The sequence below is a fragment of the Lepisosteus oculatus genome, chromosome 14 (genome assembly GCF_040954835.1).
Source record: "Lepisosteus oculatus isolate fLepOcu1 chromosome 14, fLepOcu1.hap2, whole genome shotgun sequence".
NCBI lineage: Eukaryota > Metazoa > Chordata > Actinopteri > Semionotiformes > Lepisosteidae > Lepisosteus > Lepisosteus oculatus.
The window spans coordinates 7,001,193-7,023,300 of NC_090709.1; the positions used below are offsets into that span (position 1 = coordinate 7,001,193).

Genomic DNA, 22,108 nt, shown 5'->3' on the forward strand with positions numbered 1-22,108 from the left:
AGCTTTGAGAGATTTACTACCTATGGTACCCATATTCATCCTTTATTTAAGGGAAGTACACATCCTAGACACACAGGAAACTCCCTTGCCCCAAGGGAAGTGTCACGCCCCACACTCTCCCTCGCAAATGACGTTACATTCCCGGAACCTCTGCTTCCCAATCTCATCCCTGATTGAACCCAGCACATTCTCACATGCATCAGATTCCTCAAATTCTCACTCCCTAACCAATCATCCAATCACACCCCTTTCCTTTCAGTATTTAAACCCCCTTCGCACACCTTCCCACGCTCACTATTGAGAAGCCTATCTTAGTATTCTCCAGTGTGTGTTTCCTAACCTTTTGACTGATCTCCTGTTACGAATCTTCTGCTTCCGCCTCTTGACCTCGCCTTCTGGATTTTGCCTTTGAATTGTTTTGACTATCTCTCGTTACCGGACCCTTTGCCTCCCTTATCGACCCTGCCTTTGGATTGTCCCTTTGCTACTCTGTGTCCTGTGGGATTCCTGTCATGCATAAGGATCCTCCTATTCCACGTATTGGTTCCCTGACAGGAAGACCGATACTTTAGATGGTAATGATTGAACCTGGCTTACACCAGACATCTTTGGAAATGGTAATTCTTTCAGATGGCTAGGCAAACTACCTGCCCCAGCTAAGACAGGTACTTTGGATGTTAATGCTTGAAACTAGACATCTTTGGAAATGGTAATTCTTTCCGAGGGCTTGAGAAACTCGATTTCTTTGGATGCACCTGCCCTGTTGAATATACTTTAAACCCATGCTTAGCCATGTTTTTAAAATTAAATTATAACGATTTATGTGTTTGATAATGGTAGCAAAGGCTTCCTCCACCCACTGCTTTGCCAAACGGGAGTCCTGTTTTCTGGGAGGGGTGGAGTCTTTGCTCGGGGTAACTTTCTGCTGAGTGCAATATACTTTTCACTTTTCACCTGCAATCGAGACAGGAGATACAGTAACTCTGAGACTTGACTAAGGTCCTGGATATTGAATCACCAATACGATCAAGAGGTAAGACTTTACATTTTTACTTTTAAATGCATTTGCTGATAACCTTTTAAAACTAATATGCAGTCAGGCAGATGCATCTTTATTCTTAAGCGTCTCTCAGTGCATTGATATTGTTTTTACTAATCTAATATCAAGAATCTCATGTGCATGCTGAGGTGTGGAATATATGTTTGTGTTAAATGGTGTTGTTTTGTATATTGTATAATTGAAATACAGCCTCTTTCTGGTTACAAGTATTGGCTTAGACTTCTCCTTGCATTGTATAATCGGGGCCAGTTCAATGGGGCATTTAATTAATTGAGAGCTCTTTCTAGTAGATATGAATGCAGAATGGATACAGATTAATTGCAATAGTGTAACTGCAAATGAATATAGATGAGAATGATCACTTTTTTATGAAACCATTATTTTGGAGCAATACAATAAAATCATTATGCTCAAACTATGAGAGAGAAAATTAAGGATAATTTAAGAAATCAGTCTTAGCTTGTTTCTATACACAAATTATATCCTTTATTTTAAAAGGAAACCCGCAAGGATTCCCTTGGTGTGCAAGATGTGCCTGAATACTTTTGATCAGCTTCCTGCTCACTTGAAGAGGGCGTGTATGAAGCACACCTTGGCAGAGGAGATCACGATGGCCTCTCAACAGGCGAGGAAGGACATGATGAATCACCTGAAGAACGGGGTCATCGTGGATTACAACAGAATAGAGATCGTGTCTGGTGAGGCAAACAGGACAGTGGTTGTAAGACTGCTGGAGTCCTTGGGCCTTTTTGTACATGGGAAGCCTGAAGACACATTGGAAGGTGAGAGATTTTTAATTTTTAAGGCTTCTGTAGTTTCTTTTTGAAATCATTGTTACAACATATTATGTAAAAGCATCTACCTGTATTCCAGTGGCCCTGAACAAGAGGCCGCTGTCCAGGAGGAAGAGATGCCAGAGGCTGCTCCAGAAACTGAAGCAGAAGCGGAGGAGGAAGGGGAAGATGGGGAACAGTAAGACTCTCTGCTCAATAGGGTTTCTAGTGCTTTATTTTTTATTTGCGTGTTGTATGTATAAAAATTGATTTTGTTTCACAGAGGCAAGAAAAAATGTAGCCTTAATTGGGATGTCAGTGAATTGGTAGATATACATAGTCACACAGGGCCACAATTAAAGCTATTTTCTCCCAGAAGCCAACTAAGAAAACGGAAACACTTATAATACATGTAATTGTCCATGTGTCTTATATCTACAGGGTGTCAGTTAAAGGTAATCTAAAAGCTCTCCGAAAAAAGAGTTGCCCTGGCTGGACTTTACAGAAAACACTCTCTTGATTCTCCTCTCCTGGCTGGCTTTAAACAATACCTGATCCAGGGCCTGGGAATGGTAAACTGCTCCAAGGAGGTAGGTATTTGGTACATGGGTTTTACTCGGCTTAAACTTCACATACCATGGATGTTGGTCATAAAAATAATGACTTTCTCTATATATGTTTTTCAGGTTGAAAATGTCTCCAGGTTCCTGTTTTTTATGGATCCATCGCAAGTTTCCTTAAGTTTTCTGAAGGACATTCCCAAAATGCAGACATTTGTTTCCCAGTTGAAGATGACTGGGCTGTCTCACCAGACCATTGCAGGTTATATCATTAATATCATCAGATTCCTGCTCTTCATCCTAAAAAACACTAACCTGCAAGTGGAGGATCCCAGTCTAGCTAAGAGTTTAATAGACTTACATTTCTTCTCCATCTATATCAACAGCGTCATCGCTACTGAGCGCTAAAGGCAGGTCCTGGCAATACAATCTTCTTTAGAAAACATTTTTCTAACTATTGCCACTACCATACGTAAAGTAAAAGATACCGATTGCACGCAACTAATAAAATCTCTTTTCCAGGGACGTTGTAGCTAGATGCAAATTACAACCGAAAATGTATCAGCTTTAAAATTTTCTTTTGGATCCACAGGACGATCAGCACGAGACTCAAAATATACCCGTGTTTGATTGTACAGCATAGATTGAACAGCATTTATGTTAAAATGAAGGTAAATATCTCAAAATATCAACATCCAACTTCACAGTGCTAACGTAACAATGCTTGTCAAATTCTCAAACAAATCTGCGTTGTATTTCTAAACGATTTTAGAAGAGGATGCAACAGGAGTATAAATGATATCTCCCGCCAGCCCTTCAAACATACTTTTCCATGGGTGAATATGGTTGTCTAGGGAGTTGCGGTGTTGATCACTACTGTACTTTCCCGGTCTCAAGTGTTGTTGTTGGACACGGGCAAAAGACTCGCATTTTCGGCAAATATAAAGAGGGTTAAGGTTTCAGCTTTAGCAGAGGCAGTGTTTACATTGACAATAATAAGATTACCGTCCCTGGGTGGGGTTGAACCACCAACCTTTCAGTTAACAGCCGAACGCGCTCGCCGATTGCGCCACAGAGACTGATGAGAGAGGCTTTTCTCCATTCGCACCTTTCCGGTCAAAAAATAAACATTGCTTGCATTTTCTTGCCAGTCGGCAATATTCCTACTGCTCTGATAACCAAGAATTACATTTCATTTTTCACAAGCTGTATGAATTTCTTGAAAAACAAGTTGTTGCAGAAAGGAAATGTATTCATTCATGCTTTAAACTAAATCAAGCCCTATGCGGTTGTCCAAGATGGTAGTTTCTGCACAAAAAGACAGGAAGAAAGGCACAGCGGGGATGTGGAGCCCGGATCTCCAGTTAACGAGACAGGTACTTAAACCGACTCAGCTACGGTGCCGGCAGAATTCTCCTCTTTTATAGCCACTTGGACACACCGCTTTGAGCCATCTGCGTTCACGAAGCCCTGAGTCTGCCGGCTGAGCAAGCTGCCTCCTTTACACGGAACAGGAGCCCTGACCGTAAAAGAAATGAAGAGAAATGGCTTTTATTGGGCACTTTTCATGTCCAATGCGCTTGACATCTCCCAAGGGGGACAGAGTTCATTAACTACACTTTTCCTTTCTTTTTTTCTTTCTGTACACTTTGATGAAACAAAACGAGAACTCATGCACATGTCTTTTTTTCATGGAGAAAACATGCACCGGGAAATGTTGTTTAGAAGAAGTGAGTTAACATGAAAAGTGACCTAATTTACCGGAGCAAATGCTCACCAAGCAAGATCTGCTTTACTACTAGATCACTAAAGACGTGATCATTTCACGCCGCTGTGGAACGAAACGCTTTTGTCTTGGAATTCTAAATCAATTAGCAATTCAGAGCGACACATAAAGGCTTTGTCTGCTTAAAAGTGATGATTTTTTAAAACTAAAAAAAAATCTAGAAAACACGTTTCTCAATTAGAAATTTAAGATGGGGGGTGGGGTATTACTAGTAGCGGCACTGAACTCACCATGGTGCAATTAATTTGCATGACGGGCTAGTGGTTTAATGGATAACGCGTCTGATTTCGGTTTATAAGATTGTCGATTCGACTTCTACCGGGGTTGTGTGATTCAAATCAGGCTCCTCAGAAATAGATGTCCGTTATGTAAATGAACCCCACGTGAAAGCAAACGTTGGGTCTGGGTTCCTTTCTTTCCTGCATGAAATAGCAAATCGTTACAAAAAAAAAACACCAACTAATGTCCAATAGTCCAATAGTTAGTCATTTAAGTAAACATGAATATACTGTAAGGTCTTGGTACATGGGAGTGGATTTCAACCACAATTAAAAAAGGCCAAATTATAATTACAGGCTTCAGACACTTTTTCATACAAAAGTGACCAAACACTTTCTAACTTTCAGGTTTGCTTGAACCTGTAAAAAAAAACAAGGTCTGAAACTTCCATTCTCTGATATCACTGTCTCTAAAGTCGGACGTGATGTTTCGCAGATGTGCAGTATGCCTTTTCTCTTGCCGTGTTCAAGATGATTCGCTGCATAAGCTCCTGACTGGTAGTTCTGTACTGCGCTGTTATTTCGTTCAGATTACTTATGTGGTGTACAGCTAAAACCCAACTGCATGGTGTAATTTCCAGGTTCAGCACCAGCAGCACCTGCAGCACCTGCAAACACATCAGCTGACCTCAACATGATTTGAATACGCAACCTTCTGATCCGGAGTCAGACACGCTACGGTTGCACCACGAGGTCACTCGCCACGTGTGCTTTTAATTCCCCCAAAGAGAATAACAGTAATACTAGAATAACAGTAGTATTAAAACTACTACTACTACTGTCAATTCTCTAACAGTAACACTATAATTATATTTAATATTAACATGAATATGAACATTGAAACTAAAACTATCAGTAGCGCTATCATCATTAATACTCACATGAACACTAGCATTAAAACAACCAGTTGTACTCTCATTAATATTAATATGAATACACTAGTATTAGTATTTGTTGCTACCCATGACGTCACATCACTCTTTGTGACGAACGCGATACACCTAGACGCACACAGGACATGGCGCCTGTCCCCGTGGTTACCATACTTATGATTTATAAACACGGGAAAAAATACATGTAAACTGTTACTTACATACATTTATCAACTTGGAATATATTTTTTAGCTCTAGGATACAGTTACCTAAATAATAATAAGAATAATCATTGTTTAATTTCGGTTTGAACATTTTTTACACTAAACGCACTATGGTAATTGATCGATACAGTCTTTATTGACTGTTTTCTAGATATTTAAAACAGGATCAAAAACAGAAAAAGAATCAGTACTCACCAATCGGTGAAGTTAATCGTTTATTCTACGTTTTTTCAATTGAATTAATTGTTTTTCGATAGATAAGTGATCAATAACTCTCCTCCGTGCGCTCCCTGCACCTCCCGCAGTCTTGCTCTCTGATCCAGGCACTCAGGCTGGTGTCTGTGACGTCACAGCACTCTTTCTAACAGAGCAGAGCGCGTCTCCGCTGGAGGAGACTCCTGTCCGCAGCCTGGGGCTTTTCTTACAGATAGAACATCCCCCCCAAAAAGAACACACCGGGCTGTGAAGAGAAGCGAATCATAACAGTTGTAAAAGGAGAGCGACAAACCAAGGAATGAAATTCATTAAACAGGAAAAAAAATAGTTTACTTTGAGATTAATGTGTTACAAGGCGTACCCGTGTGGAGCAGTAGAGAACGAGCACAAGTCCCTGTAATAAGTGCTTTTAAATGTTTTAAACGAATCATCAGAGTATAGAAGCCAGGAGGATCAGGAACCTGATCTTGGAGGTTAAAATGTGTATCCTGGTTTTACTTCCAGCCTGCTCTCAATTCCATAGGTAGTCTGATTATTTAAATTAACTGTATAACTGTTACAATAATTCATCTAATTGTAAATTTATAAGACTGTGAGACACCTGTGAGAGACATATGAGAGCTGGTGATTCCCTGGGCTGGTGTGGAATCACACACAGACAGGTCTTCTTCTGTGTGATCTGAGTCCCACTGCTGAGAACTACAGATGCAGCCATTCAAAATGCGTGGGCGATACCGCATTATTTTCCGGTACGCTGTACGCAGTCTACTGCAAGCTACCGGTAAATACCGTGAGTTACCGGTAAATACCGCTAGTTACCGTAAATTCTCCTATAATACCGCAAGCAAAATAATAGTATCTGGCATTTCCGCAAGGTGGAGCTAATAAAGCTCAACCTCTCATGTTTGAGCTGTGGCCATCAGTCTTTAACGAAGATATTACTAATAGTATTAATAATAAATGACCTTGGACAAGCTGTAAGTGTAAACTCAAAGTATTGCCCTGGTCAACATTCTTTTTTTCATTGACCGTCTTTGTAAAAGTAACACCACAGCATTTCGCAATCACGCATTTGTTTCCAATCATGCAAAGTACAGTGATTCACCATGCCTTTCACATGCTCATAAAAGAGATTGATTTAGGAACATAAACATATTACTGTATGCAAACTGTACTGTATACAGTATGTATATGTATATTTAATGTCTTAACTGTGCCCGTTTAAGTATTGAATATTCATATCTAATTTTACCACTGAAGGGAAATCTTAGTAGCTGAGCATAAAAAGAATAGGAGCATACTGCAACGCGTGTGAAGGCCATAAACGATATTAATTTTGGAACATAAACATACAGTATATAGCTGGTCTTGGTACTTTAAAGAAAAAAATACACACCAGTATTCCATTTCTCCCTAAACATTTTAAGCTTTGAAGTCTTTAACTAACGTGATACCAGAGTCAACAAGCATACTTTTAGAATTTGATTAAAAGGGAATATAATATGGAATCGCGTATCTAAAGAATTTAATAACGGTATGATTATATTCGTGTGCTGCGACAGGGCTGTTTCGCCTGCCTGTTCATGCAAGCTGTCTTGTAGCCTACTGGTCTACGTGTGTGACTAACAACTGGCAGGTTGTGTGTTTGAATCCAGCTGGTGCTGGACTTTTCTTTTAACAAACATTTCTTCGAAAAAATAGAATAGCGATATTATGGACAATCAATTGATTTTTATATTTCAAAATATCGCAACATGATCGATTCTAAGTCATTTTTGATAACAATGAATAGTCACCTTCTTCCCTTCTGGCAGCGGTTCCTGCTTCTATTGTGTGTGTGTGTGCAACAGAGTAAATTTTTATAGAGAAATGGAGGCTGGACAGTATGCGTTACAATATAAACATTTATATTTTATAAACATATATATATCCCTGGCATTAGCTAATGGCATTATCCCTGGCATTAGCTCATCGGTATGGTGTAAGTTTTATCTGTACCATACCATACAGTATATAGGTACAGAATTCAAGCTGCACCACTGTATCGCTTTGGTAAGGGGACGGACAATGACCAAAATCACGAAGACTCTCTCATATCAAATAATGAAGATGAAAAGAAACGGGAAGTCAACACGGGACATTGTACAGCAGTTGGCTTCGATGGACATCTTCGTTTCTGAAAGCACAGTGAGACGGCATTATAAAGGGGAGAGGAGGCAAAGAGAATCTAAACCGAGGACGATTCAAAGGTAAATACATTTCTAAAAATACCTTTCTTGCATGTAAATACAACTACGCACATTATTTTTAAAACTAACTGCTGATCTCTTTTTTTTCAAGTCTTATTGTGCGAGCTATCGACAAACTGACCGATGAAAACGATGAGCTACCGGCGATGCAAGTCCAAAGACGGCTATGGGCTGACCTCAGTGCGAATATTAGCCCGACATCGATAAGAAGAGTACGCAGGAGGCTTGGATGGAGATACAGAAAAACCAACACATGCCCCATGATAAGACTAAAAAACAAAGAGGAAAGACTCAAGCAAGCGCTCCAATGGATTGAACAGGGGGAGGCATTTCAGGATGTACTTTTTACCGACGAAACAACAGTGGCTCTGGAACAGTTTTCAACAATGGCATTTTGCAAAAAGGGGAGACATGTGGACAAGCCAAAGCCCAAACATCCACTGAAGGTTCACGTCTGGGGGGGTATATCTAGAAGAGGCCCGGGACCACTTCTTATTTTCAAAGGAATTATGGACCGTATATTCTTCGAGGAAGTCGTGGTCAAACAGCATGCTGCCCCATATATCAGGGAGCAGTTTGGATCAAGGCACCGTCTCTTTCAAGACAACGATCCGAAACACACAGCAGCAAGAGCGAGGCTTATAGCAGAAGGAGTGAACTGGGAGAAAACTCCAGCCGAATCCCCAGATCTAAATCCGATAGAGATGGTTTGGCATTCGTTGAAAGACTACGTTCGGAAAACCGCTAAGCCCGTCACAAAGCAGGAACTGATCGATGCGATCTATAAATTCTGGGAGGAAAAACTGACCGTACAAAATTGTAACAATTTTATTAACAGGCTGTTTCGTGTTCTTCCTAGGATTGTTGACCGGGGTGGGGGACATTCGGGAATGTAAGTCTGAGAAAGACTCACGTCTGTCCACAAACAAAACATGTAAAAAAAATGTAAAAAAAAACAATTACTTTTTGTCAATGAAAACCGGTGTGTGTGTCTCTCTCTGCTGGATGTCCCTCTCACTCTCTGCTGAATGAATAAAATAATTTTATTGAAAACGCGTTTGCGATTGTCTGGTATTTAATTTGGTCCCTTTTAACTGTTTTTCGATCTACTGTATTGCTTTGAGATGCCACTTTTAAAGGCGATATGTAAACTACTGTAGGTGTCACATAACATTCAGAAATACAATCATGTATTTGACAAATAAAAACGATTACAATCTAATCCTTCCACGTTTGATCCCAAAATCCCAAGAAATATAAATCTTGACGGGTAGAAAGCTATGCTGAAAGTTTATTAAGATACTTAGAAGACAAAGATACTGTATCAATTTATGTTGCATTAGCCTGATTATGATTAAAAAACACATATAATTAAACACGCGTTTTTGATTTAAATCAGAACACGATTTAAATCAATATAAATGTTTATATTGTAACGCATACTGTCCAGCCTCCATTTCTCTATAAAAATTTACTCTGTTGCACACACACACACAATAGAAGCAGGAACCGCTGCCAGAAGGGAAGAAGGTGACTATTCATTGTTATCAAAAATGACTTAGAATCGATCATGTTGCGATATTTTGAAATATTAAAGTCAATTGATTGTCCATAATATCGCTATTCTATTTTTTCGAAGAAATGTTTGTTAAAAGAAAAGTCCAGCACCAGCTGGATTCAAACACACAACCTGCCAGTTGTTAGTCACACACGTAGACCAGTAGGCTACAATCACGTGTGACCACCGACAATGGCCACAATGCCGGGGAATGGCACCTGTAAAGTGTTAATTGGGGCACAGGAACAGCCCGTCTCGTCTCGGGGGCCGGCTTCAAAGACAATACAGCAAACACAGCGGGGCGGGGGAAGTAGACGACACGACACATGCAGGTACATTCAGCTCCGGCGGGAACGAGTCATTTGTCGGTCTTTTCAAGTGCTGGGAGCCGAGTAATCCTTCGCTTGTATCGTTTCTCCCCGGTGACTAGATCTCACCCTGCGACTCTCGACTGGGCTCACCCAGGGCAGCCCAGCAGGTGTGAGCCTAGCCGGCACCTGGATGGGAGATTCCCCCCGGAAAAGCTCAGGTTGCTGCTGCTCCTGCAAGAGGTGTGACTGGGACCAGTAGGGAGCGCTCACCCTGCAGTCTGTGTGGCTTTCTTATGCTCCAGCATCCTGATGGCGACACTCTGCTGCACAAACAGGTGCCGTCCTTCGGGGGAAGCGTAAAACCGAGGTCCCGACCCTCCTTGGCCATTAAGAAATCCCAGGGCGTCTCTCAAAAAGAGAGACGCGCAAGAGACCGGGGGCAGAGTGCGAACGTGGTCCCCCGCCCCCGACAAAATGTGCACTCCAGGTTCCCTCTCGGGGCTCTGCAACACAGCGGAAAGGCAGCGAGAAGGAGCCTCTTCCTCTGACGCCGCAAGGCCACAAGAGGGCGGAGGTGCCGTGCCCGGCCGACGTGTTGGACTGGTGCAGTTTATGTGCTGAAATAAACACGGGACAGCCCAGAAATGTTTTGAGTGCTGTGCACTGGAGGTTTTTGTCTTGTGAAGACTTGCCTTGTGCTCCTCCGAGCAGTTTGTTTGTTCTCCTCCAGTGCGGGACAAGCCAACACAAGGGAGCACATTGGTCAACATCCAGGTACGCAATGCGATTTGGAAAGTAGCTCCTTTCCAAAGAGTTGCACACGTTGGGCCTGGTTAGTACTTGGATGGGAGACCGCCTGGGAATACCAGGTGCTGCAAGCTTTTGCTCTCTCGGCCAGCAGGGGTCGCCGTTGTTATCGTAGGCTTTGGGAGGAAAACCTGGAGGATGGAAAGGTGATCTATAGCCTCATCTCTAGAGATGTTTTGTTGCTATGGCATGTGTGTGACCCATATAAAAAAAAAAAACGTTTGTAAAATGAATATCGAAGCTGCCTCTAAATCTGCAAATGAAGATGAGTCGATAAACCACTTGTTTTTCGTATAACTATACATATATTCATTTATTACTGATTTCATTCATTGAGCACGGATACAATAGAGGTACAGCCATTCACTGTTTGACATGTCTGCACTGGTACAGAACCGAGCAATCAGAAAACGGGTGAAACTGTCTTGAGAATTAGTATACAGTACCGAGGCCCCCATGACCAAATAAAGGCTAACCTCGATAATCAGCCTAAATAATGCAGACTACAGCAAAACGACTGACTTTGAAAAGGGAATGAATGTCCGGAAGGAGTAGTGTAACCAGCTTGAAATGCTTCTCCGGACCTCTAACTAAAAGAAACCGGGAACCAACAGTGGCATCGACTCCTTTCGAACTGGGATCCTATCGCAGCTCGTGGTGTCGTAACTTTTCCTTATCCGATATTGGACCAAGCACATCAGGGGAGAGCGCGAACGCAGTCCCCCACTACCAGAAATTATGCAGTCGAGATTCCCACATTTGGGGAATTCGCAGGGGTCAGGACAGCCGGAGTGCAATGGCCGAGCCTCGCTCTGGGTGAACCGATTCGATTTTTAAGAACTTTATTTTCTTTTCACAAAAAAATACAGGACATCACAAATTAGAAAGGTTTACATTAATATACATACTTAAAACAGTATATATCATCACATCTCATTACATTTTGACACGGTACCAGTTACATAGCAACAATTTTCTTTTTTTCTGGTGCAAATCACATTCTTTACTTAAACATGATAATGTTTTTCTCAGTTTCTTGAGATATTGACCTATGCTCTCTATTTCCCACAGATATTCTGCTTCCTCCCTCCCTTCTCTCCACAGATCTCTGAGGTAATAGTTCTCTCGGGTGATGAACAGGGCCAGGCTACCTGCTGCCTTGACTGGGACCTCGATGCCTTTGAACAGCCCCATGTTCCTCACTCTCCACAGGGCGTCTTTCCCACTGTTCACCACGGCAAAGATCCTGTCAAACACGTCAGGAGGAAGTTTGACAGGAGAGATGCCGTATATAACGAAAGCAGCGGTCAGGGTAAATTGGAGCGAGAGAGATTGCGACCAATCTTCAAACTGTGCCCAGAAGGCCTTAGCAAAAAAGCAGGACCACAGGAGATGGGTCACAGTCTCCTCCTCGCCGCAGCCCACCCTAATGCAGCAAGGGCTGGGGGTGAGGCCCCTACGGTACAAGAAAGTTCGGACCGGTAAGCACTGGTGGACGACACTCCAGGCTAAATCTCTGTGAATGTTGCACAGAAACTTAGAGGATGCGTGTTTCCACACCTTCCTTGTTTGGGCTGATGTTAAAATGCCCACAGGGGTCTGCCTATTGTTCTGCGGTGCAACAAAATCTTCCAGTTTTTGGACGCTGACATCTCGGAGGGGAATATGGCCAATTGGGTGAGATCTTAGAAAACTTTTAACTGTCCCATAAATTGCAGGGCATGTGTCAGAGAGTGGGACATCCAGCTTGGGTCTGACACCCCACACTCTGAACACCTCCCTACCTACCCAGAGCCTGGAAAAATAAGTCCAGGTACGCGCTTCAGGTGCTGTTGCAAAGCCTCTCAGCACAAAGGCCAGGAAAATGCACAGCAGCTTCGTAGCAATATCTGGGACGGTTTCCCCCCTGAGAGTAGGGGCCTGTACATTATTTCCCTTCTGAGTCTTTCCTGCTTCCCACCCCATAGAAAATGAAACATCCATCTACTCAGCACCGCCGCAACACGGTGTGGGATTGGGAAGGTAGAAGCCAGAAAATTCAAGATAGGCAAGAGCTGGGCTTTGATGACCAGCACCTTCCCTGTCATGGTGAGGTCTCGGTCCTTCCATTGCATCAGTTTTTGTTTTTTTGCAATTTGTTCTGCCAATTTACTGTTCCCATCTCTTCTCCAAAATACACCCCCAGGACCTTAATTCTCTTCTCTTGCAGCCTGAGATCATGCCCTTCTTTTGGCTCCCTCCAGTTCTGATAAAAAATCTCACTCTTAGATTTGTTAATTTTTGCAGAGGAAGCCAAAGAGTAACGATCACAGCACTGCAGAGCTCTGCTAATTGAGACATTGTCAGAGAGGAGCAGGGTGACGTCATCCATTTATAGAGATGTCTTTACCTCTCCCCCCCCCACTTCCAGGCACTGGTATCCCATTAATGGCCTGATCCTGGCGCAAGGCACAGGCTAAGGGCTCCATAGCCAAAACAAATAAAAAGGAAGATAATGGGCAGCCCTGCCACACCCCTGAACAGACTTCAAAGGGCGTGATCTATTGCCATTAACCATTTCTCTGCTGTTGCTACCTGTGTACACCAGGTTAATCCACTTTCTCATGATGGGGCCAAACTTCATGTGCTCAAGTACCGATGTTAAGTACTGCCGGTTTAGGCAGTCAAAGACCTTTTCTAGGTCTACACCTAAAATGCACAGAGGGAGGGAGCGGTCCTCTGAGTACAGACAGACATCCCTCAACAAGGCCAGGTTGTCGCTCATCAGGCGTCCTGCTATCCCACAAGTCTGTTCTTTCCCTACCAGTGAGGTCACTACATTTTGTAGGCACAGGAAAAGGGCTTTGGACAGGATCTTAGTGTCCACGCCTAACAGGCTGAGGGGTCTCCAGTTCTTTGTCATTCTTTGCTCCTTTCTTAAACAAGAGAGAGATAGTGCCTTTTCTTAAGGAGTCAGGCAGCAATTCTGTCTTATAGCTTTCCTCGAAAAGGAGCATTAGCGGATCCTGAAGCAGATCCCAAAAGGTGCAATAAAATTCCTTAGGGAGCCCGTCAGCACCTGGAGTTTTCCCCTTCTGTAAGCTCTCCATAGCCTGTCTCAGCTCTTCTACTGTCAAATCCCTCTCAAGTACTTCCCTATCTTCTTCACTCAAAACGTTTTCTAGCTTTGAGGTAAAAAAATGAATTTCTTCATCCTTTACCTCTGTACAGTCTTGAGTAGAAGGCCTCGATGCAGGAGAGGATAGCACTCGGCTCTGTTCTCTCTCTTCCCTCCTCATCAACTACACTTTCCATGACAGACTTGGAGCCTACCACTTTCCTGAAAAAGAAGCGAGTACACTTCTCATTTTCTTCCAAGAACTGCACTCACCTTCTTAACAGCACTCCTCGACTACTTTCTTCCACTATGCACCGGATGTCCTTTTTTAAAAGGGTGATATCCTCGAGCACATTGAAGTCACTGTGCAGCATCGTGTAGAGACGCTGCAGCTGCCTCTGTTTCCTGGCTAGCACTCCTCTCCGTCTGGCAGCAGCCTTCCTTCCCTCAGCCATGAAAAAGGCCTTTGTCCTCACCTTCACCTCCTCCCACCACTCTCCTACTGACCCGTACAGACACTGCAAGGACAGCCACTGTGATAGTTTCTCCTTGTAGCGGGATACTACCCCCTCGTTCTCTAGCAGCTTTGTGTTGAGTTTCCAGAGGCCTGGGCCAAAGACAGTCCCGCCCTGGAGTTCCACTCTACACCCTAAAGCCTGATGATCTGAGAAGAAGACAGGCTGAAGAGTGACCCCAACAACTTTCACGCTCTCTGAGACAAAGCAATAGTCAATTCTGGAGCTGCTATTCCTCCCTGACCATGTATATCCTGCTGTTGTGGGATATATACATCTATATGTGTCTGAGAGTTTAAAGTCTTGAACTAAGTTTTGCAGGGCCAGTGAGCTGGAATCCAATTTTATCGGCCTTTTGGCTAAGATCAAGTTCAAGTGGCATGCCCGCAGTTCCTGTCTTTCCAAAGTTCTAGAAGGCGATCGAAGATCCTGAAGAGTGCTTGAGCTGGTATCGCCCTAGGTTGAGCCTACGGAGTTAAGGCCAAGCAGCAGCTGAGCTGGGTGGGATCCGGCAGCAACGTTCTCTCTGTCTGCTCTCTCCTCTCCCCTCCCCCTTTCTCTTGCTCCGCCTCCTTGGCCTCTTGGCTGGGAGTAGGTACTCGTGGCCTGCCCGCAGTGCTTACTTTCTTCCTCGAGACTCGGAAGCACTATCCGCTCCCTCTCTCTCTCTCCTCTTGCGCCTCCTCTCCACAGGACCTTGCTCTCTCTCTTTCTCTCCTTTTTTCTTTTTTCTCCTTTCCAGATGGCAGACAAGAAGACACTGATCCGGTTCCACTGGACCAAGAAAACAGAGACGATGCCAACTGCGAAATCCTTTTTCATTACCTTCCTGAGAGGGATCCTGCCGGAGATGGCCGGAGATCTCTACTGCCTGCAAGACAACAAGGCAGAGAGATACATGGAGGCCAACATGGCCACAGACGCCTCATATGAAAAGGCAACGAAAATGATCAGAGAAAAAGGTAAGCACCCCGGTTTCTCTGATTTCAGGCCAGAGCCTATGAGGAAGACAAACCAGAGGACCATCACAGTCCTCACATACAACCCCTACGAACCAATGGAACTGGTAACAGCGTACCTAGGGAGGTATGTAACTGTGGTGGGCAAACCGACGGAGATCAGGGACAGTTGCGGCGTCTGGTACGGCAAACGCCAGTACCGAGTCCTCCTGAAAGAGGACCCAGAGGGCGTCGACGGTTTCCAGCACCCCCCCGCCCGCTTCAACATCGGAGCCGACAGGGGGTACCTTTACTACCCCAGGATGCCACAAGGAGAACACGTTTGACATCGTCAGATGTCACAACTGTAACAAAGAGGGGCACCTGGCAAAAACCTGCCGGGCAGCCAAAAAGTGCGACGGATGCGGCGCCGAGGGACACCTCCTTCACCAATGCAAGGTAAGCAAACCTTCGTTTGCGCAGGTGGTGGAAGCCGGCGGGCAGAAACCGGTCTCAAGACAAAGGGAGAGAGGTGAGAACAAAGAACCCGCACCTCCCCCGCAGAGAACCGAAACTGCAGAGGCCACACCCCCAGCTGCACCAGTGCCACAAGATGGCTGCCAGGACGACGGACAAAATGGCTGACCGGAGAAAGGGCCCTAATAACTCCCAGCAAGAAGGGAAAGAGAAAGCGGGAGAAGAGATGCAGGGCGGATCCACCTTCGGAAGGACAAAAGAAAAGAGTGGTAAGGGAGAACCGTTTCCTAGTCCTAGAGGAAACGGAACTTTCTTCCCCCGAGGCCCAGGAACAACTGGAGGTCCCCGAAACTCCTGGAGAAAGGGAAGAAAAAAGCCTTCCCGAAGCGGTGGTGGAGAGTATCCTGAAGGAAGACGAGGATTACTTTGAAGCTGCCCTGGAGCCGGGACTGATGGTAGGGCTGGACCTGTCCAGCATGTTTACCTTTCAGTCCCCAGCAAGACCTGGAGGGAGCCCAGCATATTCCCCCCAGGACCCGAACGAGAGGAGTTACATCTAGGCTAAACAGTACCCAGATGTAGACTCCCAAGTTTTCCACTGTGAGCACAAAGAGAGGAGGTTCAACTTTCACATGTTTAATAATGATTGTGAAACTTACCTTTCTAACAACTAACGTGAGAGGGCTAATAGACCCGTTAAAAAGACAGGGAGTCTTTCATGATCTGTCCTCAAAGTTTTTCTCAGTTTGTTTCTTACAGGAGGTCCACCTGAAGGATGAAAGCGACAAGCTGACATTCACCAGGGAATGGACGAAGGGAGAATCATGCTGGAGTGTAGGAGGGGTCCACTCTTCCGGAGTGGGAATCCTCCTCGGAAACCCAGAGATGACGCTGGTTTCCTCCTTCTCGGTGGTGCAGAGCCGGATCCTGGTCGCAGACATCGACTGGAGGGGGCAGAAGTTGAGAGCAATTAACGTCTATGCTCCAACAGAACCCTCTATCCTGAAGGAAGTGTTTGCTGACCTGGCCAGCTGCTGCACCACCAACAGACAGGTGGTGCTTGGCAGGGACTTCAACGTCGACCGGGAGAAGGGGAGCGATGCTACTCAAGCAGGAGTCGCTACTCAAGCAGTTCTCCCTGGTAGACGGTTTCAGACGGTGCCACCCTAACGACGCCGGAACGACATGGAAGAACTCCTGGGGAGTGTGCAGCCGCCTGGACTACATCTTTCTGCACACAACCTGCTCCCTGGAGTCGGCGACGGTGTCCCCGGAGTGTTATTCCAACCACGAGCGCTTGACGGTGGTGACTAACACCAACCTGCCGGCATTTGGTCGTGGGTACTGGAAGCTGAACCGGGAGATACTGGAGGAAGACGACTTCAAGGCACTGTTCCGTAAAGACTACGCGAGCTGGGTTGATCTGAGAGATGGCTACAGCTCCATGGTGGAATGGTGGGAGTCGGTGAAAGACAGGACCCGAACCCTGGTGCAGACGTACTGCAGACGGAAGGCGGCCAGGGAGAGGAAGGAAGCTACACGACTCCAGAGACAACTAGAGGAGGAGTACAGCTCGGCTAACGGGGGAGGAGCCTTCAATTCAGCCCGGGCACGGGACCTGAAGGAGAGGCTCCACAAACTCAATCAGGTCCGAGGAGCCCAGAAAAAGAGGGTGATCCACGGCCTGAGACGGGGAGATGGAGAGGAAGTGCTGGATGACAGCGACAAGGTAGAAGCGGCCACAGCTTTCTACACAGAGCTCTTTTCAGAAAAGCAGATGGAGGTGGAGGCAGGCGATGCTTTTCTGGAGGAGCTGAAGGCACGAGTACCGGAGGAGGTGAGGGAGGACTTGGAGGGTCCGATCGCAGCCGAGGAGCTGAAGGCGGCACTCTTGTCCATGGAGAATGGCAAGGTGCCAGGGCCTGACGGACTCCCCAAGGAATTCTACACCTGCTTCTGGGACACCCTGGCGGCAGATCTGGTGGAAGTGGCGCAGGAGATCTTCCGCCGGGGGAAACTCGGAGACACCATGAGGGAGGGTATCATCTCCCTGCTCTTCAAGAGCCCTTAGCAGAGACGGTGAGACGGGACCCTGGAGATACCGGGAGGCACGGGGGAAACCCTGAAGATCTCCCAGTACGCCGACGACACAACGCTGTTCCTGAGGTCGGACAGGGGGTTGAGGAGGGCCCTGCAGGTCATGGAGCAATACTCCAGAGCCTCGGGGTCGAAACTCAACCGCCGAAAGAGCAAACTGAAGTTCTTCGGGCCCTGGAAGCACAGGACGACGGCGCCGGAAGGTCTTGAGCTCTGCACGGAGCCCCTCAAAATACTGGGGGTTTCCTTCCAGAGCCAGGACAACGAGACCAACAACTGGACTGAGAGGATCGCCAAGGTGAACGCGAAGCTGGGTCTATGGAAAACGCGGTCGCTGTCCTACACAGGGAAAGTGATGGTGTTGAAAGCAGACATCCTGCCCGCTTTGGTTTACCTGGCGGTTGTTTACCCGCTGCCGGCCAGACTCAGACGAGCGCTGCAAGGGATGATCTTTGGCTTCGTCTGGGGCGGCAAGTACGAGTACATCACGAGAAACCGGATGTGTCAGCCGGTCGAGGAAGGGGGTCGAGATGTCCCACATTTCCCCCTGAAACTCGACTGCATCGTCTACTGCAAGCTCTGTCGGGCGCTGCGGGAGCCCATCGGCCACAAGTACCAGTACTTTGTCAGGCTGTAGCTCTCCGTCCCAATGAGGCACTTGGTCCAGTGGTCAAACACTGGGCCCAAGGCAGAGATGCAACCGGAGTTCTACATCCACGCTGTCAAGTGGAGCAGGAGGTACGAGGCCACGAGACAGCCAGAGCTCTGCACCAACCACAGAGCCCTGTACAAAGAGGTGAGGGGGCATTTGGTCGCTGACGAAAGGCTGCAGGTTCCCAGACAACTCTGGGAAAAGACACAGCCCAAAGAACTTGACAACCAACTGAAGGACCTCAACTGGATGGCTGTACACAAGAGACTGGCTACCAGAAAGGTCCTCTACAGACACTCGATCTCCAGGAATCCACATTGCCCCCGGGACACGTGTTTTGTCGAGGAGACTCAGGAACACGTGTTCTGGAGCTGCCTCTTCGCCAAGGCGGTGTGGGGCAGAATGGACAACATTATGCAACTCCTGGGAACGGGTGCGGTGCTCAGTTACCAGTACATTCTGCTGGGGGGTGGTACCCACCGGACTGGACAAGGGGACACAGGACCTGCGGGGGCTGCTGCTGTCCCTCACAAAACAAGGACTGTGGAAGGCGAGGAACACTCTCATCCGGCACAACATAAAGTGGGGAGAGAGGGAGATGCAGGAGAGGATCCTGGTGGACCTCAGGAGGAGGACGAAGCGCCACGTCACCAAATGGGGTTTCCCCACGGCGAGGGAGCACTGGAAAGGACTTTGGGCCCTATACAGGGATTAAAGGACAATAGCGAGTGGTAGGTTTGGAGGGACTCTCTTAATTGCACAAATCCGCCCCCACTTGCAAAGATTGATAACGGACAATCAATCTCCGTTCCGCCGTTGTTTTTTATTACATGGAGTGTTAATATGTGTGAGATGTTCCTTTTGAGATGTTTTTTTTGCGGAATAAAGTATATTTTGTAGAACAAAAAAAATCTTATGACAAGATTTACAAGTTATCTGTTGAACTACATTCTCATAGGTGTGGTCACATTCCAGGTCATTTGTTTACGTTTTTTGTTTCTGGAGCAACTGTTAGATGAAATGTGCTAATATGTAACCTAACTCCAGTGTGAATAACTAGAAGAGGGGAGCAGCTCCATTCCAGACCAAGGGAGCTTTGAGATTGGCTGGGCCAGATCTCTCATTTGCATATCTGATTTGGAAATATAACACTAAACCCCTTCTTGCATGGATTTAACTTGCACCCAAGAGTCCCCTACTGTGTATTACTACTTATTTTTTTATGATAAGTGGTGATTACCAGTTGACAGGTTTTTTTTTGTTGAATTATAAATGGTTTTGTATTATCATCCTGAATGGCCTGTACTCAAGGTTTGGTCGGGTATGTGTTTTCATTTCATTTACCAAATTGAATTTTTGCTCTTTTAGTATTTTTCTAGAAGGCTTTCTGAAGTCAGGAAGCCCATTTATTTGGTGAAAAAAGATTCTGTATTAATATTAATATTTCTCATACAACATAAATAGGGTCTTTTATGAATAAAAAGATCTTGCACTTGGAAATCTTGATAAAGCTGTGTGCTTCCATAAACTCGAGCAGTTTTGATTCCTAATATTTGACCTTAGGTGTGGGAACGGGTCTTTTTTGCCATTTGATTTCAAATTGATTAGCACAGTATAGAAAATAGACCCATAAAGCAACCTCAGCAGTGACAAATGTCACTGGGTCACTTGGGTTTATACGTCGGGGTCCGGTAGTGAAGCTCCGCTCCTGTTTAGCCTCCGAAGCCGTACAGGGTGCGGCCCTGGCGCTTCAGCGCGTACACCACGTCCATGGCAGTGACGGTCTTCCTCTTGGCGTGCTTGGCGTGCTCGGTGCAGGTGACGTTCTCCAGGAACACCTTCAGCACCCCGCGGGTCTCCTCGTAGTTCAGCCCGGAGATCCGCTTCACTCCCCCACGGCGAGCCAGGCGGCAGATGGCGAGCTTGGTGATTCCCTGGATGTTGTCGCAGAGAACCTTACGGTGACGCTTAGCGCCTCCTTTCCCTAGTCCCTTTCCGCCTTTGCCTCTTCCAGACATCTTCTAGTTATCAGCTGTGAACACGACATACACTGCTCATCTTTGATGTATAATAGACATCTTTATTTGATTTTTATAGGTGTAGAAACTAGTAAATAAAGCCAATGACTTGTTTTAGAAATGTATTCTTAAAATATACAATTATTCACACCTGAACAATATGTAGTTCAAATTATACATTATATACAATATTGTAATCAACAAATGGCTAATCATCATAAAAACACAACTAGTAAACTTCAGTTACAAATTCTAGTAGCATGGCAATATATATAGTAATGACAAACACAAACTAATTACATGAACAAGCTAATATTTAACTCAAAACCACATTTCGATTCAAATATAAATTTTTAAAATTTACAACTTCTTTATTTCCACAAAAATATTATTAATGTAGCACAAACACTACTTTCTAATAAAGACAGAAAGAAACTGTCTTACGGTGTCTTACGGTGTCTCACGGTGATCCTCCTCTCGATACTAATGAAATGTTTAATATGATCCCTCGAGAAAAAAAAGGAATCAATTTCCGCCTGGAATGATTGATGCCCCATCAAACATTTTGTAATATCCCTGGAAGTTTATACTAGTAGAATCCTGGTTCGTGGCTTAAATTCAAGGTAAATGAGACTAAGGAAATGAGTTGGAAACTTGATGTCGAAGTGGGATTTAAATCACCCATTTCACATTTTACTTCATTGGGCAGTATGTGCCAGAGAGCAATGCCACAAGGTCCCTTCGATAGCTCAGTTGATAGAGTGGAGTAGTGGAGTCAGCAGGGAATCCTTAGGTCGTGGTTTGATTCTGGCTTGAAAGAAGGTGCTTTTAAGAGTTAAAAAAGCGAATCTGTTTTATTCAGACATTGATCACAAGCTCAATAATCGACTAAGCAAAGGTTCCTGTTCCCAATTCAGCCCACGTCTGATTGTCTTGTTTTGGCCAAGATCTGATCTTTGAATTAAGGGACTACACTGTCTGCTTTTTAATTCAAAAATACATACAAATGTCAAGTTTTTTGTAGATATGAAGGTGTTCTCTGTTTTCAAAGGATAGTTACTTAATTGGCATAATGATTTGGTATTGATTTTGTATCGTTGTATTATAAAGTTTGTGCTTGCTGTGTTTTTATCGTATTGTGAACTTATTTTTTAAACAAATGCTTACAAAGGCAAATACGGCACACATCTGTTTATACCAGTGGTGAATTGTACATTTTTATTAAGTACAAGCTACTGTGCACTTCTGGGAGTATAACAGGTTCGATATAAAGTGGCAAAAATATAAAAGGGGAAAATACCCCAGACTGCATGTAAAGCCCTCGTTGTGACTGTTTTAGATAAAATGGCGTACTATGCACGAAATGTTGCAGAAACAATCTGATATTTTGATACAGGTAGGCCAGTGCTTCCAAAGCATGCAGGTGTAGAACAGGACTTAATGCATTTTTATACAAAAAATTTGTATTCTATATTCTGGTCGATTGCAGATTAGAATGGCATATGTTTAGCAATAATATTATTTATGGTACCTGAAAGTTTCAGGTTGTTGCACAAAGCTAAGGTATGCGTATACGTGATCTGACAACTGGAATCAATTTCCTGTCGTTAAACTCTGTT

At 44.9% G+C, this 22,108-nt stretch overlaps 1 protein-coding gene, 2 non-coding genes and 1 pseudogene across 3 annotated transcripts; 1 reads left to right on the forward strand and 3 right to left on the reverse strand.

The window, feature by feature from the left end:
- Positions 1–3,398: 3,398 nt before the first annotated feature.
- trnan-guu (transfer RNA asparagine (anticodon GUU)) lies at positions 3,399–3,472 on the reverse strand. The gene has a single exon. It is a non-coding gene; the product is annotated as a tRNA-Asn (tRNA).
- Positions 3,473–11,393: 7,921 nt separating this feature from the next.
- Positions 11,394–11,529, reverse strand: LOC138243683 (U1 spliceosomal RNA; annotated as a pseudogene).
- Positions 11,530–19,821: 8,292 nt separating this feature from the next.
- On the forward strand, positions 19,822–19,877 carry LOC138243838 (U7 small nuclear RNA). Its single transcript, XR_011192456.1, has one exon. It is a non-coding gene; the product is annotated as a U7 small nuclear RNA (small nuclear RNA).
- Positions 19,878–20,183: 306 nt separating this feature from the next.
- Positions 20,184–20,489, reverse strand: LOC138242846 (histone H4-like). Its single transcript, XM_069198425.1, has one exon. The coding sequence runs from the start codon at positions 20,487–20,489 to the stop codon at positions 20,184–20,186; it is 306 nt and encodes a 101-aa protein (XP_069054526.1).
- Positions 20,490–22,108: the final 1,619 nt, after the last annotated feature.

Coding starts and splice junctions, on each gene's coding strand:
- LOC138242846 (XM_069198425.1), bottom strand. CDS start 20,489: ATGTCTGGAAGAGGCAAAGGCGGAAAGGGACTAGGGAAAGGAGGCGCT.